At 45.7% G+C, this 22,185-nt stretch overlaps 1 protein-coding gene across 7 annotated transcripts in view; it reads left to right on the forward strand.

Annotated features, from left to right (window-relative positions):
- The window catches only part of LOC118397660 (PHD finger protein 14), a 116,490-nt gene that overhangs the window by 33,596 nt on the left and 60,709 nt on the right, over positions 1 to 22,185 (forward strand). For 6 of the 7 annotated variants that reach the window (XR_008070792.1, XR_008070794.1, XR_008070793.1 and 3 more), the window contains exons 13-18: positions 912 to 1,007; positions 3,119 to 3,225; positions 3,325 to 3,456; positions 7,429 to 7,591; positions 20,366 to 20,428; positions 20,647 to 20,771. Coding sequence is in view for 4 of the 7 variants with exons in the window: in XM_052470111.1 (XP_052326071.1) it covers positions 912 to 1,007; positions 3,119 to 3,225; positions 3,325 to 3,456; positions 7,429 to 7,591; positions 20,366 to 20,428; positions 20,647 to 20,771 (686 nt within the window). In the remaining 3 variants the exon portion in view is untranslated. The remainder of the gene's footprint in view (positions 1 to 911; positions 1,008 to 3,118; positions 3,226 to 3,324; positions 3,457 to 7,428; positions 7,592 to 20,365; positions 20,429 to 20,646; positions 20,772 to 22,185) is intronic. The other variant, XM_052470112.1, reaches the window with a different exon arrangement.

Below are 22,185 nucleotides of genomic sequence, written 5' to 3' on the forward strand. Positions count from 1 at the left end.
GGTGGTGGGTTCTGGGTGCGCGGGGTGGTGGGTTCTGAGTGCGCGGGGTGGTGGGTTCTGGGTGCGCGGGGTGGTGGGTTCTGAGTGCGCGGGGTGGTGGGTTCTGAGTGCGCGGGGTGGTGGGTTCTGAGTGCGCGGGGTGGTGGGTTCTGAGTGCGCGGGGTGGTGGGTTCTGAGTGCGCGGGGTGGTGGGTTCTGAGTGCGCGGGGTGGTGGGTTCTGGGTGCGCGGGGGTGGTGGGTTCTGAGTGCGCGGGGTGGTGGGTTCTGAGTGCGCGGGGTGGTGGGTTCTGAGTGCGCGGGGGTGGTGGGTTCTGAGTGCGCGGGGGTGGTGGGTTCTGAGTGCGCGGGGTGGTGGGTTCTGAGTGCGCGGGGGTGGTGGGTTCTGAGTGTGGGGGGTGGTGGGTTCTGAGTGCGCGGGATGGGGGATCTAAGTGCGCGGGGTGGGTGTGGAGAAGGAGGTAGACTCATCTCTGGGAGATAATATGAAGTCTCTCTCTCGCGACATGACTTCTCTCTCTCTCTCTCCCCCCCACATAACCTGTCTCTATCTCTCTCTCTCCCCCACATAACCTTTCTCTCTCTTCCCCCACATAACCTGTCTCTATCTCTCTCTCTCCCCCACATAACCTTTCTTTCTCTCCCCCTATATAACCTGTCTCTATCTCTCTCTCTCCCCCACATAACCTTTCTCTCTCTCCCCCCACATAACCTGTCTCTATCTCTCTCTCTCTCCCCCACATAACCTTTCTCTCTCTCCCCCACATAACCTCTTTCTTTCTCTCTTAACCTTTCTTTCTTTCTTTTTCTTTCTTTCTTTCTTTCTTTCTTTCTTTCTTTCTTTCTTTCTTTCTTTCTTTCTTTCTTTCTTTTCCTCCTCCCCTACATGACCTGTCTGTTTCTCCCTATGTAGCTGTGTGAGTCTCTGGAGGATCTGCAGAATGTCAACGGAGTTCTGAGGAGTGAGGGCCATGCCATATGGACCATGTTGGGAGGAATCCTAGGACAGGTATATTAATATCACACCACTTTCTTCTCCTCTCTCATCCTCCTTTCCTCCTCATCCCCATTTCTTATCTTCTTTTGCACTTTCTCATTCCTGCTCATCCACTTTCTCCTCCTCCTTTCCTGCTCGTGCACTTTCTCCTCCTATCTCTCTCATGTTTAGTCCAGAGTTGGCAACACTCCCACTAACCAAACTCCAGCACCTGTCCTGTAATTTTAGTTTCATCACACCTAGGTAGGGCAGAAAAGTCAGAGGATAAACCGCCAACCGGACAGGTCTCCCTGCTACATGCCCAGGACCTGGTGATGACAAAGGATTGAGAGGAATCTAGATTAGCCATAGCAACCCACAGAGTTACCATGGGGTAATTCTGCAGCCCATAATAGGCTCCTGTAAGTGATTGACCTGTCCTTTACCATAAAGGCAGACCAGACCTGGCTCTGCTCCACTCTAAATGAAGCTAGAAGCTGTCCGCTTGCTTTCTACCACGTTCACACTCGCCATGGCAACCAAATCGCCAAGATGCGTCGCCACGGGTGATGGGTTGTTTAATGAGTGCGAAATGCAGCTCTGCAGAAATTGCTGTGAGACCTTTTTAACTTTAAAAAAAAAGTGACAGAGCCTGTTTGGAAGTGCTGACACTGACACTTATTTAAAAGCAGCCCAGCTCTTGGTGTGTGTTGTGCTGTGTTGAGGTGAGAATGAGAACTGAGGACGAGAGGCCTGTGGAGCGTTGGAGCTCTGACAGGATGCTATAGCAAGACACAACACACACAGACACCCCCTGGTTACACCCAGTCTCTAAGATTAGCAGGTAGGCCTAGATAATACAACTTACAGTTGCCCGTGGCGCCTGGAACTGCATATGTCATCAGCTTTTTCAAAATGCATCTACGTAAGCGGCTAACTGAATGCATGATGCTGATTTTAAAAGTCTGGCTGGCGACGGGGGTGCGACGGGGGCTGCCTTACAGATAAATGGATGGTGTGATATAGCTAGAGGATGGGAGGAAAGAAAGGCTGGAGGGAAAGAACGACTGAACGAACGACGTCGATCTGCAACGACCTCCATAAATCACGTAATTAGAAACGTGGAAAGGTTTAAGTGGCTACATCAGTCACGTCCCCGCGTTGCTTTGTGTCATCTATCTGATACCTTTTCATTTCCTATTTGTCATCCCTCTGCCCGTCCCGTACATTACCAGAAATTATTGATGTTACCCGACTGCAGACCCATCCCTCATCCTGTACACTGAGTCAGTGTTGTCATTGTGGGGGACTTCTCAGGGAGAGGAAGCATTTTTCGCTGGACATAGTGAAGCTTCAAAGGACCCGGTCACAGTGTTTTTAGCATTTCCTGGCAGTGTTCAGTTTGGCACTGAGGTAAAGCGTCTCGTTTGAAATGCTGTGCACGTCTGTGTCATACACCGAGAATCTTCCTGAAAGGCGTGCCAGTCAGGGTGCGCCACTCGGTCCCCCACGGCCTCAGAGCCTGTCTCGCACCCAGTATGAACCAGCCAGATGGCCTGAGGTTGGGCTGGTCCTGCCTGTCTCTGATTCTTATTTTAGAATATACCCATCTCTCTCTACCCATCTCTCTGAGGGGTTTTCTACTCACTGAGCTAATGCAGAAGGGGACTGTGGTCCACAATTAGTAGATCACACACACCCTAGGGTCCTGTGGCCCTGGCACCCCCACAGGACTGGTCCCTGGGAGCCGTGGGCTACGGCGTAGTGAGCGTGCTCAGATTAGAGCTGCCCCAGTGAGGAGCCTGTCTGTTTAGTGGCCACCAGCTCCCCAGTCTCTCCCTAGCAGATCAGTTTTCTAATTAACCTGCGACAGACAGCAGCCACCATGTAGCCAATGAGATGCAGTGGAGAAATAAACACACATCCACCACAGACAGATAGACAGTCTGTCTACTGACCAACAACAGGCCCCCCTCCCCACAGACACACACACTCTCTCTCTCTCTCTTCACCCCCCTTCCTCTCCCCTCTCTCTCTTCACCCCCCTTCCTCTCTGTGGACACCTTTGCCCTGTCTGTCCTTCACTGCTTCTCTCTGAGGTCTCTAGTACACCTACAGTTGTGTTATGTGTCTCTCTGTGACAGAAACTGAACTCCCCGCCGGTCCTGAAAGCCCCTAAAGAGAGGAAGCCCAGCAAGAAGGAGGGAGGAGTTCCTGGGAAGTCCTCCAACCTACCAGCTGTCCTCTACAGGTAAACAAACAAACATTCAAACAGGCATTACATACAAGCACAAGGCCTTATATGCTGATGTATGTATGTGTATGGATGCGTGTGTGTGTTCCTGTTTAGCTGTGGGATCTGTAAGAAGAACCAAGACCAGCATCTCCTGCTGATGTGTGACACTTGCAAGCTCTACTACCACCTGGGCTGTCTGGAGCCTCCGCTGACACGCATGCCCAAGAAGACCAAGAACAGCTACTGGTGAGAGAGGCAGGGAGACAGATTCAGGCAGGCAGACGCACAGACACAGGCGGGCAGACGCACAGACACAGGCGGGCAGACGCACAGACACAGGCGGGCAGACGCACAGACACAGGCGGGCAGACGCACAGACACAGGCGGGCAGACGCACAGACACAGGCGGGCAGACGCACAGACACAGACGCACAGACACAGGCGGACAGACGCACAGACACAGGTGGGCGGGCAGACGCACAGACAGGTGGGCGGGCAGACGCACAGACAGGCGGGCGGGCAGACGCACAGACACGGGCGGGCGGACAGACGCACAGACACGGGCGGGCGGGCAGACGCACAGACACGGGCGGGCGGGCAGACGCACAGACACGGGCGGGCGGGCAGACGCACAGACACGGGCGGGCGGGCAGACACACAGACACGGGCGGGTGGGCAGACGCACAGACACGGGCGGGCGGGCAGACGCACAGACACGGGCGGGCGGGCAGACGCACAGACACGGGCGGGCGGGCAGACGCACAGACACGGGCGGGCAGACGCACAGACACGGGCGGGCGGGCAGACGCACAGACACGGGCGGGCGGGCAGACGCACAGACACGGGCGGGCGGGCAGACGCACAGACACGGGCGGGCGGGCAGACGCACAGACACGGGCGGGCGGGCGGGCAGACGCACAGACACGGGCGGGCGGGCAGACGCACAGACACGGGCGGGCGGACAGACGCACGCGCATACTGACAGACGCACGCGCATACTGACAGACGCACGCGCAGACTGACAGACGCACGCGCAGACTGACAGACGCACGCGCAGACTGACAGACGCACGCGCAGACTGACAGACGCACGCGCAGACTGACAGACGCACGCGCAGACTGACAGACGCACGCGCAGACTGACAGACGCACGCGCAGACTGACAGACGCACGCGCAGAAAGAGAGGGAAAGAGAGAGAGACGGATGGGAAAGAGAGAGAGACGGATGGGAAAGAGAGAGAGACGGATGGGAAATCGAGAAAGACAGATGAGCGAGATAATAGAGAGAGATTAGAGCGAAATTGATGATGGGAAAGAAATAAAGAAAGGGAAGAAAGAAAGAAAAAGAGAGAATAGAAAGACAGAGAGATGAAAGAGCAGAGAGAGATGGGAAAGAGAGAGATGGGAAAGAAAGAGAGAGAGATGGGAAAGAGAGAGATGGGAAAGAGAGAGATGGGAAAGAGAGAGAGAGAGATGGGAAAGAGAGAGATGGGAAAGAGAGAGAGAGAGATGGGAAAGAAAGAGATGGGAAAGAGAGAGATGGGAAAGAGAGAGATGGGAAAGAGAGAGATGGGAAAGAAAGAGAGAGAGATGGGAAAGAGAGAGATGGGAAAGAGAGAGAGAGAGATGGGAAAGAGAGAGATGGGAAAGAGAGAGATGGGAAAGAGAGAGATGGGAAAGAGAGAGAGAGAGATGGGAAAGAGAGAGATGGGAAAGAGAGAGAGAGAGATGGGAAAGAAAGAGATGGGAAAGAGAGAGATGGGAAAGAGAGAGATGGGAAAGAGAGAGAGAGAGATGGGAAAGAGAGAGATGGGAAAGAGAGAGAGAGAGGGGAAAGAGAGAGAGAGAGATGGGAAAGAGAGAGATGGGAAAGAGATGGGAAAGAAAGAGATGGGAAAGAGAGAGATGGGAAAGAAAGAGATGGGAAAGAGAGAGGTGGGAAAGAGAGAGATGGGAAAGAGCAGAGAGAGAGATGGGAAACAGAGAGATGGGAAACAGAGAGAGAGAGAGAGAGATGGAAAAGTGGGAAAGAAAGAGGGAGAGATGCGAGAGAGAGAGATGGAAAAGTGGGAAAGAAAGAGGGAGATGGGAAAGAGAGAGAGAGAGATGGGAAAAAAAGAGAGCGAGATGAGATGGGAAAGAGAGAGAGAGGGATGGGAGAGAGATTGGAAAGAGGGAGATGATGAGGGGGAGATGGGAAAGGAAGAGAGAGATGAGAAAGAGAGAGATTAGAAAGAGAGAGCTAAGAAAGAATGAGCGAGGGACTGAGAGTGTGGTAGATGAGGAAGAAAGAGAGGGACTGGGGAGGTAGATGGGGAGTGAATGGTGAATGGGTGCCAGAGCACTCGATGGTACCAAAAATTGGACCAAGTGCTGTCCATAGTACACACATCTGTTATGACATTGTTATAACATTGTATAAAAACATGTTATTTAAGCAATAAGACATCAAACCCGGGGATTATCGTGTGATAACTCATGACTAAGATAACTCATGTTCTTAGACCCGAGACGAAGCCAATGGAACAGCCCTTAGTCAGGAGTTATCATACGATATTCTCCGGGTTTGAGGGCCTTATTGCGTTTATAAAACAGTTGCCAACATATTTATACAAATATTAATAGAATATTTTTAATTAAAAACATTATTTTAACAGCGGGCTGGTCGTTAGTTATTTTCTTATGTTTTGACGCAGTTGTTAATTCTAATCATTCTATTCTTTGGACATTGCTATGCTAACCAAATCATTGGCATTGGCATGTAGCTAGCTAGCAGAGATTCAATGATGATGAGAACCTCAATAAATAATGATTTAATGAATATCCAATAGGTTGCACTGCGCTGGTTAATAAATGAATGGAATTCTTGAGTGTTCAGTTTCCATGGTGAATTAGTTGGCTTCATTCTTGGGCTACCTGGCCTACTGGCATGGGAGAGATAGCATTTGTAAAATGATACATTGTTGCACAGGTTGTAAAGGCAGACAGGTAGAGGGATATTTTGACTGAATTTCCTGCCTGGACTGCGGGACAGTTGAATTATGAGATTAACACGTCATGGTATTTTGCGTGAGTAAATGTCCCGCATATCATCCAATCAGCATCGAAGATCCAAACAAACCGTTTTATAATGACTTAGAGTAGAAGATACATTCATGTCCACAATTGATTTATTTGTATTAAGTGTGACATTTCAGAATACTCAATGGCAGTAGATATATTATTTATCAGATGGAGAATGCAGAGATGGTGGAAATGTCCCACTTCACACAGAAGAGGTAGATGTCCTTATCTGGATAGATAAATAGATGAGCTCGATAGTTTCAGTAGTATTCCGTCGCTGTCACTTAGTGAGTTACTTCCACAGTTAGTCATCTCCCTTTTTACTTCCTATTCTAAGTTAAGGAGGATGGGGGATTTGTGCGTGTGCGATTACGTGGGTGTGTACGTGGGTGTGCGTATGTACGTGGGTGTGCGCACATTTAAGATATGTGTCTTTGTTTTTGTGGCACCTCAACCTGCACGTTGTCCATGCCTGTGACTGGGAGTAAATCATTTAAACCATGAATTAGAGAGCACGGCTGCGTTCTGCTCCGGAGGGCAGAAATTACAAAGTGTTTGGATGGATATCATTTTGTGGAGCCGATGCCAAGTCATACCTAATTACCACGATCTACACCCCACGAAAGAGGCAGAAAGAAAGGTGAAAACAGGGCTTCTCAGTAGGAACTAGAAACACACAGAGGATCCGATCCACAAGTTCGCTTTTCCTTAACCTATAATACTGATGTGATCTAATTTGTAAGACTGGCAGAAACGTATGTCACAGTCGTATGCTTTGCCTGGGTCAGCATAAACCCCTGTCCTCTAATCCAGGTGCAGACCTCCAGGCTCAGATTTCAATACTTTGGGAAAACAACATATGTTTTTTTCAAACCAAGCAAATATTATTTTCATAGATTTCAACAAAGACAGACATTACAGACCAAAGCCTTAGTGTTTTGTTTGTTTTCTCCAACATAATCAGCAACATCTAGATCCTGTTTGTCAGACATTGATAGTAAGAGAGAAAGGTATCTGAAACCGGTTTTCCACGCTTAAGATATTCACAGATTAGTCAAATCAATACCCCTGCATAGAGGAGAGGACACTGTCTGGACCGTGAAAGATCATCCCTCTCTCTACCTCTGCCACTCTACTTCTACCTCCCTCTTCTCAGGCAATGTTCAGAGTGTGACCAGGCCAGTAGCGATGATGCTGACATCGCCATGGAGACGCTGCCCGACGGTACCAAGAGGTCTCGGAGACAGATTAAAGGACCAATCAAATTCATCCCTCAGGAGATGTCCCCGGAGCCCAAGAAACGAGATGTGAGGGGCGCGGTGTGTATTAACACACTTTTTATTTATTATGTACAGTGCCTTCAGAAACTTGACTTTTTCCACGTGTTGCGTTACAAAGTGGGATTAAAATGGATTTAATTGTAATTTTCTGTCAGCATTATACACAAAAAACTGTCAGTGAAAGAAGTATTCAACATTTGAAATGTATTATTGGAATATAAAACACTGATATATTTAGATTGGATATGTATTCAACCCACTGAGTCGATACATGTTAGAATGACATTTGGCAGCGATTGTCTTATAGAGTCTTATAGAGCTTTGCAAACCTGGTCTGTACGACATTTGCCCATCATTCTTTTTCAAATTCTTCAAGCTCTGTCAAGTTGGTTGTTGATCATTGCTAAACATCCATTTTCAAGTATTGCCATAGATTTTCAAGCTGATATAAGTCAAAACTGTAACTAGGCCACTCAGGAACATTCAATGTCTTCTTGGTAAGTAACTTTAGTGTATATTTCGGGCTTGCATTTTAGGTTATTGTCCTGCTGTGGATTTGTCTCCCAGTGTCTGTTGGAAAGCAGACTGAACCAGGTTTTCCTCTAGGACTTTGCAAAACTCCCTATTCCTTGCCGATGACAAGCACACCCAAAACATAGTACTTGGTGATTTGCTGTGTTGGATTTGCCTCAAACATAATGCTTTTTCAGGACAAAAAGTACATTTATTTGCCACATTTCTTGCAGTATAACTTTATTAACTTGTTGCAAACAGGATATATGTTTTGGAATATTTTTATTCTGTACAGGCTTCCTTTTCAGTCTGTCATTTAGGTTAGTATTGTGGAGTAACTACAATATTGTTGAGCCATCCTCAGTTTTCTCCTATCACAGCCATTTAAATCTGTAACTGGTTTAAAATCACCATTGGCCTCATGGTGAAATCCCTGAGCGGATTCCTTCCTCTCCGGCAACTGAGTTAGGAAGGTCGCTTGTATCTTTGTAGTGATTGGATGTATTGATACACCATCCAAAGTGTCATTAATAACTTCAGCATGTTCAAAGGGATATTCAAACATGTTTTACCCATCTACCAATAGGTGCCCTTCTTTGCGATGCATTGAATCTGTGTTTGAAATTCACTGCTCGATTTATGTATGTGTGAGGTACAGAGATGTTAAACACCACTATTCCACACACAGTTAGTCCATGCAAATGATCTGACTTGTTAAGCACATTTTTACTCCTGAAGGTAATTAGGCTTGCCATAACAAAAGGCTTGAATACTTCATTTAGAAAAATCAACATTAGCATTGGCTCGTGAAACTACCTCTAACTTCCTTCATACTGCAAAACTGGTTTTGCAAGCCTCCACTTTGCTAGTTTTGGGGTCAATTGTGTTGATATTTCTGGGGTAGCCTTTTGAATTGTCCTGCCATCTACTGTATAATCCAGAATGTATCTCCCAGGTTTGGAGAAACAGACAGTAATCCGTCAACCTATACCCGGGGGTTAAAGTACTCCATCATAGGTATGAGTACAGCCTCAATGACGTTTGTAGTCGAGCCTTTCTTTGTCCCGTCTGACCCGTCACCAGATATACCAGGCCAGACTAACAGAGCCCGACAGATATACCAGGCCAGACTAACAGAGCCCGACAGATATACCAGGCCAGACTAACAGAGCCCGACAGATATACCAGGCCAGACTAACAGAGCCCGACAGATATACCAGGCCAGACTAACAGAGCCCGACAGATATACCAGGCCAGACTAACAGAGCCCGACAGATATACCAGGCCAGACTAACAGGACTAATGGCGGATCCAACCAGAGCAGTATAAAGAGTGTATATGTGAATTATTTGGCTCGACCCTGGGTCGTCAGTGTTCTACAAGACTGTGATTGGCCTCGAAACTAAAACCTAATGCTAAAACTGAGCTATATATTCTGTACGTCCAACCCCAGTGACGTCTGTAATCCAGCCCCTCTCTGTCTGTCCCGTAACCAGGAGCTGAGCTCTCTCCTCTTTTTTCCCAGCCCAACAGATATACCAGGCAGATTAACAGAGCCCAACAGATATACCAGGCCAGAATAACAGATCCCAACAGATATACCAGGCAGATTAACAGAGCCCAACAGATATACCAGTCCAGAATAACAGATCCCAACAGATATACCAGGCCAGAATAACAGATCCCAACAGATATACCAGGCCAGATTAACAGAGCCCAACAGATATACCAGGCCAGAATAACGGATCCCAACAGATATACCAGGCCAGATTAACAGAGACCAACAGATATACCAGGCCAGAATAACAGATCCCAACAGATATACCAGGCCAGATTAACAGAGACCAACAGATATACCAGGCCAGAATAACAGATCCCAACAGATATACCAGGCCAGATTAACAGAGACCAACATATATACCAGGCCAGAATAACAGATCCCAACAGATATACCAGGCCAGATTAACAGAGACCAACAGATATACCAGGCCAGAATAACAGATCCCAACAGATATACCAGGCCAGATTAACAGAGACCAACAGATATACCAGGCCAGATTAACAGAGACCAACAGATATACCAGGCCAGATTAACAGAGACCAACAGATATACCAGGCCAGAATAACAGATCCCAACAGATATACCAGGCCAGATTAACAGAGACCAACAGATATACCAGGCCAGAATAACAGATCCCAACAGATATACCAGGCCAGAATAACGGATCCCAACAGATATACCAGGCCAGATTAACAGAGACCAACAGATATACCAGGCCAGAATAACAGATCCCAACAGATATACCAGGCCAGATTAACAGAGACCAACAGATATACCAGGCCAGAATAACAGATCCCAACAGATATACCAGGCCAGATTAACAGAGACCAACATATATACCAGGCCAGAATAACAGATCCCAACAGATATACCAGGCCAGATTAACAGAGACCAACAGATATACCAGGCCAGAATAACAGATCCCAACAGATATACCAGGCCAGATTAACAGAGACCAACAGATATACCAGGCCAGATTAACAGAGACCAACAGATATACCAGGCCAGATTAACAGAGACCAACAGATATACCAGGCCAGAATAACAGATCCCAACAGATATACCAGGCCAGATTAACAGAGACCAACAGATATACCAGGCCAGAATAACAGATCCCAACAGATATACCAGGCCAGAATAACAGAGACAAACAGATATACCAGGCCAGATTAACAGAGACCAACAGATATACCAGGCCAGAATAACAGATCCCAACAGATATACCAGGCCAGATTAACAGAGCCCAACAGATATACCAGGCCAGATTAACAGAGACAAACAGATATACCAGGCCAGATTAACAGAGACCAACAGATATACCAGGCCAGAATAACAGATCCCAACAGATATACCAGGCCAGAATAACAGATCCCAACAGATATACCAGGCCAGATTAACAGAGACAAACAGATATACCAGGCCAGATTAACAGAGACAAACAGATATACCAGGCCAGATTAACAGAGACAAACAGATATACCAGGCCAGATTAACAGAGACAAACAGATATACCAGGCCAGATTAACAGAGACAAACAGATATACCAGGCCAGAATAACAGATCCCAACAGATATACCAGGCCAGATTAACAGAGCCCAACAGATATACCAGGCCAGATTAACAGAGACAAACAGATATACCAGGCCAGATTAACAGAGCCCAACAGATATACCAGGCCAGATTAACAGAGACAAACAGATATACCAGGCCAGAATAACAGATCCCAACAGATATACCAGGCCAGATTAACAGAGCCCAACAGATATACCAGGCCAGATTAACAGAGACAAACAGATATACCAGGCCAGATTAACAGAGACAAACAGATATACCAGGCCAGATTAACAGAGACAAACAGATATACCAGGCCAGATTAACAGAGACAAACAGATATACCAGGCCAGAATAACAGATCCCAACAGATATACCAGGCCAGAATAACAGATCCCAACAGATATACCAGGCCAGATTAACAGAGCCCAACAGATATACCAGGCCAGATTAACAGAGACAAACAGATATACCAGGCCAGATTAACAGAGACAAACAGATATACCAGGCCAGATTAACAGAGACAAACAGATATACCAGGCCAGATTAACAGAGACCAACAGATATACCAGGCCAGAATAACAGATCCCAACAGATATACCAGGCCAGAATAACAGATCCCAACAGATATACCAGGCCAGATTAACAGAGCCCAACAGATATACCAGGCCAGATTAACAGAGACAAACAGATATACCAGGCCAGATTAACAGAGACCAACAGATATACCAGGCCAGAATAACAGATCCCAACAGATATACCAGGCCAGAATAACAGATCCCAACAGATATACCAGGCCAGATTAACAGAGACCAACAGATATACCAGGCCAGATTAACAGAGCCCAACAGATATACCAGGCCGGACTCACAGGACTAGGTCACGCTGCTGTACTAAACAGGATTGCTAGTAGACATGCCAGGAAACTAGAAGGGGTGGATCCAAACACATACTTCCTCTGGTGTTCAGTCCCAAACACCCCCCCCCGCAGGCTCGTTGGTTCAGGTCCGCCTGAACTTCTTCCAGTCTACAGAGGATTGGGATGAGTGATTCATGTGAAAGGAAGTTTGAATATTAACAAAGGGAGAAATCTAACATCTCCTTGTTGTTCTTGACGCAAGCAAGCAAGCAAGTGACAGAGCCGGGTTGTGTCTTTCTTAAAAAGGAAGACTACATATTTAAACAGATTGTGAAAACAATTCCATCTGTCGCCTTTGGCTCCTCCTCCACCACTCAGCAGATGGAACACTTATCATTATAAATGCTAACTGCTAGATGGTAGAACCACTGCCAGTTGGCTCCTTCACTTCAGCCCTCCCTACCTCCCTCCATCTCGCCCTTCCTCGCTCCCTTCGAAGCCACTTCTCCTGCCTGCGGCGTTCGTGTGGGTGGGGCCCAGAGTATGAGTTTAACTATTTGCTCTCTATACTGGTTGACTCCATTAAGGTAATCTATGAAAGGCTAGGGAAAGATCAACACAAATCCAATGCAGAATTCAGGACAATGCAGACTAACATAAAACTTTATTAAAATAAGATATAAGGTAAAATGTGCACACACACACGTACGTACACACACAGCGTACCTACTCAGCATACCTAATCAGGGTCTCTGCTCAGGTGAGGAAATATTAACTGGGGGCAGTTTGTACAACTCTGAGCTAAATCAATCTTTTAATTAAGTACATCATTGCATCTTTAACAGCCATGAATCATTTCACAGCACCATGCAGGATTAGAGAAGTTAACGGAGCGGAGGACCCAGTGGTAACTAGATGTAGTAACTTAATTCTCATCATCATTCTCACTAGACTAATGGCATATGTTCATACAGGATGTTCCTGTGTAATCATGGGGGGGTGTTAGAGCAGGGCCATGCTTCATCACCACCCCATTACACACACTGTCACACAGAAGATTCTAGAAGAAGAAGCAATGATTACCAAACCTTTGAAAATGCAGGATGGTTTTGGTCTGGAATGATTCGTTTTGGAGATATAGGCCTGAAAATGTGAGATATTGTCAGTAGATTATATTACATGAAGCAAAGACCAAGCTTCCTTACAAATGCAGTATTGTGTGGGCCGGAACGGATGGTTCTGAGATGTAATGATTCAATGAGTGTTGAAAAGACAGAGTATATGGCGAAAAACAAATGGAAAATAAAAGTGTCCATAAAATGTATATAGGTTCAGAACTTTTGTGAAACAGCACTGATAAAAATATATGACAAAATAGAAATGGTCTTCAGAGATGGAGGGGTTGATGGTAGATGAAAGATGGGATAAAAAATTTAAAAAAAATAATAACTTTGTAAAATACATTGTGTCCGTCAAATGTATATATTATGTATCAGCTGGAAGTAGAAGCCTAACTGGTGTTGTCCATTAGTTTACTCCAATTAGGAGTGGTAGGGTTAAGGGGTAATAGTAAAGGAAAATATATTAAAATATTTGTGTGTATAATATATATATATATATATATATATATATATATATATATATACTGCTCAAAATAATAAAGGGAACACTTAAACAACACAATGTAACTCCAAGTCAATCACACTTCTGTGAAATCAAACTGTCCACTTAGGAAGCAACACTGATTGACAATAAATTTCACATGCTGTTGTGCAAATGGAATAGACAACAGGTGGAAATTCTAGGCAATTAGCAAGACACCCCCAATAAAGGAGTGGTAACCACAGACCACTTCTCAGTTCCTATGCTTCCTGGCTGATGTTTTGGTCACTTTTGAATGCTGGCGGTGCTTTCACTCTAGTGGTAGCATGAGACGGAGTCTTACAACCCACACAAGTGGCTCAGGTAGTGCAGCTCATCCAGGATGGCACATCAATGCGAGCTGTGGCAAGAAGGTTTGCTGTGTCAGCATAGTGTCCAGAGCATGGCGGCGCTACCAGGAGACAGGCCAGTACATCAGGAGACGTGGACGAGGCCGTAAGAGGGCAACAACCCAACAGCAGGACCGCTACCTCCATTTTGTACAAGGAGGAGCAGGAGGAGCACTGCCAAAGCCCTGCAAAATGACCTCCAATTGGCCACAAATGTGCATGTGTTTGCTCTAACGGTCAGAAACAGACTCCATGAGGGTGGTATGAGGGCCCGACGTCCACAGGTGGGGGTTGTGCTTACAGCCCAACACCGTGCAGGACGTTTGGCATTTGTCAGAGAACACCAAGATTGGCAAATTCGCCACTGGCGCCCTGTGCTCTTCACAGATGAAAGCAGGTTCACACTGAGCACATGTGACAGTCTGGAGACGCCATGGAGAACGTTCTGCTGCCTGTAACATCCTCCAGCAAGACCGGTTTGGCGGAGTGTCAGTCATGGTGTGGGGTGGCATTTGTTTGGGGGGCCGCACAGCCCTCCATGTGCTCGCCAGAGGTAGCCTGACTGCCATTAGGTACCGAGATGAGACCATATGCTGGTGCGGTTGGCCCTGGGTTCCTCCTAATGCAAGACAATGCTAGACCTCGTGTGGCTGGAGTGTGTCAGCAGTTCCTGCAAGAGGAAGGCATTGAAGCTATGGATAGGCCCGCCCGTTCCCCAGACCTGAATCCAATTGAGCACATCTGGGACATCATGTCTCGCTCCATCCACCAACGCCACGTTGCACCACAGACTGTCCAGGAGTTGGCAGATGCTTTAGTCCAGGTCTGGGAGATCTCTCAGGAGACCATCCGCCACCTCATCAGGAGCATGCCCAGGCGTTGTAGGGAGGTCATACAGGCACGTGGAGGCCACACACACTACTGAGCCTCATTTTGACTTGTTTTAAGGACATTACATCAAAGTTGTTTTCCACTTTAATTTGGTTTTTCACTTTAATTTTGAGTGTAACTCCAAATCCAGACCTCCATGGGTTGATACATTTGATTTCCATTGATAATTTTTGTATGATTTTGTTTTCAGCACATTCAACTATGTAAAGAAAAAAGTATTTAATAAGAATATTTCATTCATTCAGATCTAGGATGTGTTATTTTAGTGTTCCCTTTATTTTTTGAGCACAGATGAAATATAAATATATATATACACACACACACACACACACACACACCAGTCAAATGTTTGGACACACCTACTCATTCAAGGGTTTTTCTTTATTTTTACTATTTTCTACATTGTCGAATAATAGTAAAGACATCAGAACTATGAAATAACACATATTGAATCATGTAGTAACCAAAAAAGTGTTAAACAAATCTAAATATATTTTATATTTGACATTCTTTAAAGTAGCCACCCTTTGCATCGATGATCGCTTTGCACACTCTTGGCGTTCTCTCAACCAGATTCATGAGGTAGTCACCTGGAATGCATTTCAATTAACAGGTGTGCCTTGTAAAAAGCTAATTTGTCGAATTTCTTTGCTCCTTAATGCATTTGAGCCAATTAGTTGTGTTGTGACAAATTAGAGGTGGTATACAGAAGATATCTCTATTTGGTAAAATACCAAGTCTATATTATGGCAAGAACAGCTCAAATAAGACTTAAAGGTCAGTCAATCTGGAAAATTTGAAGAACTTTGAATGTTTCTTCATGTGCAGTCGCAATAACCATCGAGTACTATGATGAAACTGGCTCTTGTGAGGACCGCCACAGGAAAGGAAGACCCAGAGTTACCTCTGCTGCAGAAGATAAGTTCAATAGAGTTACCAGCCTCAGAACTTGCTGCCCAAATAAATGCTTCACAGAGTTCAAGTAACAGACGCATCTCAACATCAACTGATCAGAGGAGACTGTGTGAATCAGGCCATCATTGTCGAATTGCTGCAAAGAAACCACTACTAAAGGACACCAATAAGACGAAGACATTTGCTTTTTTATTTATTTTTTACTTAAATAAAAAGTTAACTAGGAAAGTCAAGTTCTTGGGCCAAGAAACACGAGTAATGGACATTAGACTGGTGGAAATCTGTCCTTTGGTCTGATGAGTCCAAATTTGCGATTTTTGGTTCCAACCTTTGTGTCTTTGTGAGACGTAGAATAGGTGAAGAGATGATCTCCCCATGTGTGGTTCCCACCGTGAAGCGTGGAGGAGGAGGTGTGATGATGTGGGGGTGCTTTGCTGGTGACACTATGTGATTTATTTAGAATTGAAGGCACACTTAACCAGCATGGCTACCACAGCATTCTGCAGCAATGCGCCATCCCATCTGGTTTGCAGATGGGACTATAACATTTTTTTTATAGTCTTAGTGGGACTATAATTTGTTTTTCAAGAGGACAATGACCCAACACACCTCCAGGCTGTGTAAGGGCTATTTGACCAAGAAGGAGAGTGATGGAGTGCTGCATCAGATGACCTGGACTCCACAATCACCCGACCTCAGCCCAGCTAAGATGGTTTGGGATGAGTTAGACCGCAGAGTGAAAGAAAAGCAGCCAGCAAGTGCTCAGCATATGTGGGAACTCCTTCAAGAATTTTGGAAAAGCATTCCAGGTGAAGCTGGTTGAGAGAATGCCAAGAGTGTGCAAAGCTGTCATCAAGGCAAAGGGGGGTTACCTTGAAGAATCTAAATACTTTTTTGGTTACTACATGATTATATATGTGTTATTTCATAGTTTTCAAGTATTCACTATTATTATGAAAGAGTTCAATTAAAGAAAAACCCTTAAATGATTTGGTGTGTCCAAACTTTTGACTGGTACTGTGTGTGTGTGTGTGTGTGTGTGTGTGTGTGTGTGTGTGTGTGTGTGTGTGTGTGTGTGTGTGTGTGTGTGTGTGTGTGTGTGTGTGTACAGTCGTGGCCAAAAGTTTTGAGAATGACATTAATATTAATTTTCTCAAAGTCTGTTGCCTCAGTTTGTATGATGGCAATTTGCATGTACTCCAGAATGTTATAAAGAGTGATCAGATGAATTCCAATTAATTGTGAAGTCCCTCTTTGCCATGTAATGAAATTAATCCCCCCAAAACATTTCCACTGCATTTCAGCCCTGCCACAAAAGGACCAGCTGACATCATGTCAGTGATTCTCTCGTTAACACAGGTGTGAGTGTTGATGAGGCTGGAGATCACTCTGTCATGCTGATTGAGTTCAAATAACAGACTGGAAGCTTCAAAAGGAGGGTGGTGCTTGGAATCATTGTTCTTCCGCTGTCAAACATGGTTACCTGCAAGGAAACACATGCCGTCATCATTGCTTTGCACAAAAAGGACTTCACAGGCAAGGATATTGTTGCCAGTAAGATTGCACCTAAATCAACCATTTCTCGGATCATCAAGAACTTCAAGGAGAGTGGTTCAGAAAGTCCAGCAAGCCCCAGGACCGTCTCCTAAAGTTGATTCAGCTGTGGGATTGGGGCACCACCAGTACAGAGCTGCACGCACAGTGAGGCGAAGACTTTTGGAGGGTGGCCTGGTGTCAAAAAGGGCAGCAAAGAAGCCACTTCTCCAGAAAAAACATCAGGGACAGACTGATATTCTGCAAAAGGTACAGGGGTTGGACTGCTGAGGACTGGGGTAAAGTAATTTTCTCTGATGAATCCCCTTTCCGATTGTTTGGGGCATCTGGAAAAAAGCTTGTCCGGAGAAGACAAGGTGAGCGCTACCATCAGTCCTGTGTCATGCCAACAGTAAAGCATCCTGAGTCCATTCATGTGTGGGGTTGCTTCTCAGCCAAGGGAGTGGGCTCACTCACAATTTTGCCTAAGAACACAGCCATGAATAAAGAATGGTACCAACACATCCTCCGAGAGTAACTTCTCCCAAACATCCAGGAAGAGTTTGGTGACGAACAATGCCTTTTCCAGCATGATGGAGCACCTTGCCATAAGGCAAAAGTGATAACTAAGTGGCTCAGGGAACAAAACATCAATATTTTGTGTCCATGGCCAGGAAACTCCCCAGATCTTAATCCTATTGAGAACTTGTGGTCAATCCTCAAAACCCACAAATTCTGACAAACTCCAAGCATTGATTATGCAAGAATGGGCTGCCGTCAGTCAGGATGTGGCCCAGAAGTTAATTGACAGCATGCCAGGGAGGATTGCAGAGGTCTTGAAAAAGAAGGGCTAACACCTCAGATATTGACTCTTTGCATCAACTTCATGTAATTGTCAATAAAAGCCTTTGACACTTATGAAATGGTTGTAATTATACTTCAATATAACACTGAAGCAGCAAACTTTGTGGAAATTAATATTTGTGTCATTCTGAAAACGTTTTGCCACGTATGTGTGTGTATTCCCCCAAATAATAAATATATGGGGGATTGGAAATTACACAGACAAATAGATTGTAGCTTCCATCAATGCATCTGTAGTATTAAAGCTGACCTCCCTCCCATGGGTATATAAGTGGAATATAACTGTCAGGCTCTGTGTAGGATGTCCTTCACATCTCCTCCATAGTCTGTGACATTGAGGGCACATGTTGAGTTAGAAGGGCACTACCCTCCAGTAGGCAGTGTACTCAGTCAGCAGGCCCTGAACATGGGCCAGAGGAGGCTGAGCTGCACCATCTTACCTCTGTGGCCCTACACACACACACTCCAACACTCATCCTAATGCAGGGGCCAGCGGGAGGTCGATTAGCCAGCCCTGATTAATTGAAACAGGGCTTTAACGCTGTGCCAGCACCGGGGTGCCCTGGTAAAAGCATAGAAAATGCAAATCAGGTCCGTTTCAGCGGCTGCCATCGCACGCCTTGCATTTGAAGATAAATGCAGAATTGAAGCTCCTCGACTGGAGCGGACGTGGCGAGAGGAAATCAGAAAAAGCTCAGCTTAATCCCAGAGTACTTCCAGCAGCAGGGTCCTTAGCCAAGCGTTCTTCTGGGCACGCCGCTTTATGCGAGCTAACAGAAAAACACATTAACCCAGACCCCCTCAACACAGCACAGCCGTCGATACTGCTGCTGCTCCACTCTACACCACCTTCGCCCCTCTTCCCTCCCCCTTTCTCTCCCTTCCCTCAATCTCTCTGACATAACAGATACACGTCCAGAAGGAGAAGACATTTATGGTTGTTTTTTCTGTTCATTTTTGTCTATTTGAAAAGGAAGAACAGATTGTTTTTGTGTTGTCTGAGAGGGAGACAGACAGACAGACACTAGGGTGTTCTCTCACTCTAGCTAGGCAGCCAAGCAATGAGTGGCCACAGAGGAGTGTTCCTCAGGCTCTCTCCTTCCAGGTGTGGAGGGGGTTGGTTATTGACAGTCTAAAAACAAAAGACTGGGGAAAATATAAAATGGAAGAGGACTGGAGAGTGTTTTTCTCCCCTCCTCTCTGATGACTATCTGTTATGTTCCTTTAGGGAGCTGAGACTGGGAGGGAGGATGGAGAGGAGGGAGGGGAGGCAGGGCTGGGGCAGTATATCGGAAGAGGATCAGGGTATGGTGGCTGTAGATAAGTGGGATCCATGAAGAGGTGGAGGGAGGGAGCAGCCATATCCCGACAGCTTTCTCTCACACTCTCTCTCTGCCTCTCCCTTTCCCGCTCCCTTCTCTCTCTATCCTGCCCCTTTCTCCCTCACTCTCTCTCTCTCTCTCTCTCTCTCTCTCTCGTGCAACTAACAGGCAGTGTTACTCTAGCTATGAATAGGACCTAGTCCACAGGCAGCACTGTGTGGCTCTCTTGTCTTGTATGGCCATAGGTAAAACAGAACACCAGCCTCATGGCATTAGAGGATTAAATACAGAACAAACAAACAAAAAATGTCTTTGGAAAACAATTTATGCTTTCTGTGGTATTGTTGCAAAATGCACAGAGCACAGTGGATTTTCTTTATTTGACAAACAGCTGAGGGAGCAGACGACGTCATAAACAAACTTCCACTGGCTCCTGAGTCTTTTGGATAACAAGCAAGCAATAAATAAAGTTAGATTTGTCTGATGCTGCCAATACTTTGTGGAGCATATATCTAATTAAGTCAAATTATTATTTTGACAGATTCTCAGACAAAATACCAATAACTAATGATTTGCCTGATAACTCAACAACTCAAAGTGGAGAAACATTGACATTTTCCACAAGTGACCATGCTGTGACCTTGTGCCCTTGCATGGCTAGCTGATAATCCGTCAAGGCTCATGAGACTGACCAGAGCTGGGGTCAATTATCTCTCATCAACTCACATAGATCAATCAATTAGCAAATAAATGACCACACAATTCCAGCTTAGTTAAGACGGACTGCAATGAAACACATGATGTATTCCACAGAGAACCAGAGGGCAGAAGAGGAAGAGGGTGTCCATCTGTGAAGAAGAGCAGTTTGAAGTGCAGGTATGTCACTGTTCGACCTTGTTACTAAACATTCCTCCATCATCTCCTAACCTCCCTGACACACTCACAACTAGTACATACACACCCCATGTGTTACATACAGTACTACTCTCTTCACCTGGATTGTTCCCTTTCTTAACACCTCTTCTACACCATTAACACACACACATACACACACACAGCATTGTCGGCTCTAATCAGCCTGTGTGTTTCCATAGGAACCTGCTCTACGTGAACGGCGTCAGCGTCAGTCTGTAATGCAGAAGAAGACCCCTAAAGCCGACGACACCAGGACTGACTGTACCTCCTGCAAAGGACCCGGGGACAACGAGAACCTTGTCAGGTGGGTCACAGTGTGTGTGAAGGGAGGGGAGTGGATGTGTGTGGAGGTGAGGAGAGAGGGCGGAAGGAGGTGTGTGTGTGTGTGTGTGTGTGTGTGTGTGTGTGTGTGTGTGTGTGTGTGTGTGTGTGTGTGTGTGTGAACACCTGTGTGTGTGTGAGGAGCTGTATCCTCCTGAAGATTAAAGTTCAGTCTTCATTAGGCCTTGGCTGCCTTGCGCAGGCTGAGCGAGGGGGGGGGCTGGTGAGCAGGGCTGAGGCCAGCAGCTCTATAGAACACCTCTTTTGAGCTGCCAACTGCATTTACACACATCATCAAGATGTAATGAACAGCCTGATCTGCCCTTGTCTCCCATCAGAGGTTCAACTGTCTCACGCTGCTTAATGTCTCACGCTGCTTAAACAGGGCCGGAACTTCACTACATCCCTCAATAGTGTGTGAATTAAAGCAGTCAGCATTAACACACTGTAGACTGACTGATTTATCAGAGTGTATTTATTTCTGAGTGTATAGACCACTGTAGTTGCCTTCCATATGACCTACAAACTGTGACTGTCATCAGCTGAGTTTGCAACAGATTTTCATGCGAATATTCTAAAATGTGCATTTTCCCACCAGATATGTTTCCATCAGACTGTTGGTGGATAAAAGGCTGTGTGTGATGATGTAGTGCACATAAAATAGCTTTTACCGTTAAATTCCCATGTAGCAAATGAAAAATACAAGTTAAATGGGTTTCCATCTCATCTACTGATGGTTTTGCAAGAAAACTGTTGTGCCTACTCTGGTCTTGTCACATGTGCTCTAGCCAACAGCTCACAGATACAGTGCAGACTAGTCTACATGATGAGATAATAATGGATAAGAGCGATATTATTTGTATTGTCAAACGGCAGCCAAGCATCCATCATCATGTCACCAGAATAAGACCCTCAGTATTTATTGGAAAGGAGCATGAAGTTCATCATAACTTATTTCATCTGTAGCGTAATAAACTGCATGCTTTCCGAGTCGTAGTGGGAGGAACACACAACATATCATCGCATGACTCCAAGTTTACTTCGATATGATGGTTATTAATATTTGCACATAAAGGCGTTCCCGCCGCCCTTTCTCGCATAATACATTTTGACACAATAAGTTCCCACCATGTCGAAGAAACAAATCTAAACGTCTGTCGCCATTTCTAAAGTTGTACCAGCATTTAATACTTCCATCAGTCCGGTCGGGACTTGTTTCATGCGTCAGGTAATTCATCCGCATGAAATGGTTGGATGGAAACGTGGTCATAGGCTAATTTCAACTGAAAGTGTATGATACATTCACTGTATTACTCCATAGGGTTCTTTCTGTGAGCTGTATTAGTTATCAGTGTTTAAGGTTAAGCTAATAATGTGTGGTTCTGTCAGTGTTTTAT

The sequence above is a fragment of the Oncorhynchus keta genome, chromosome 19, assembly GCF_023373465.1.
Source record: "Oncorhynchus keta strain PuntledgeMale-10-30-2019 chromosome 19, Oket_V2, whole genome shotgun sequence".
NCBI lineage: Eukaryota > Metazoa > Chordata > Actinopteri > Salmoniformes > Salmonidae > Oncorhynchus > Oncorhynchus keta.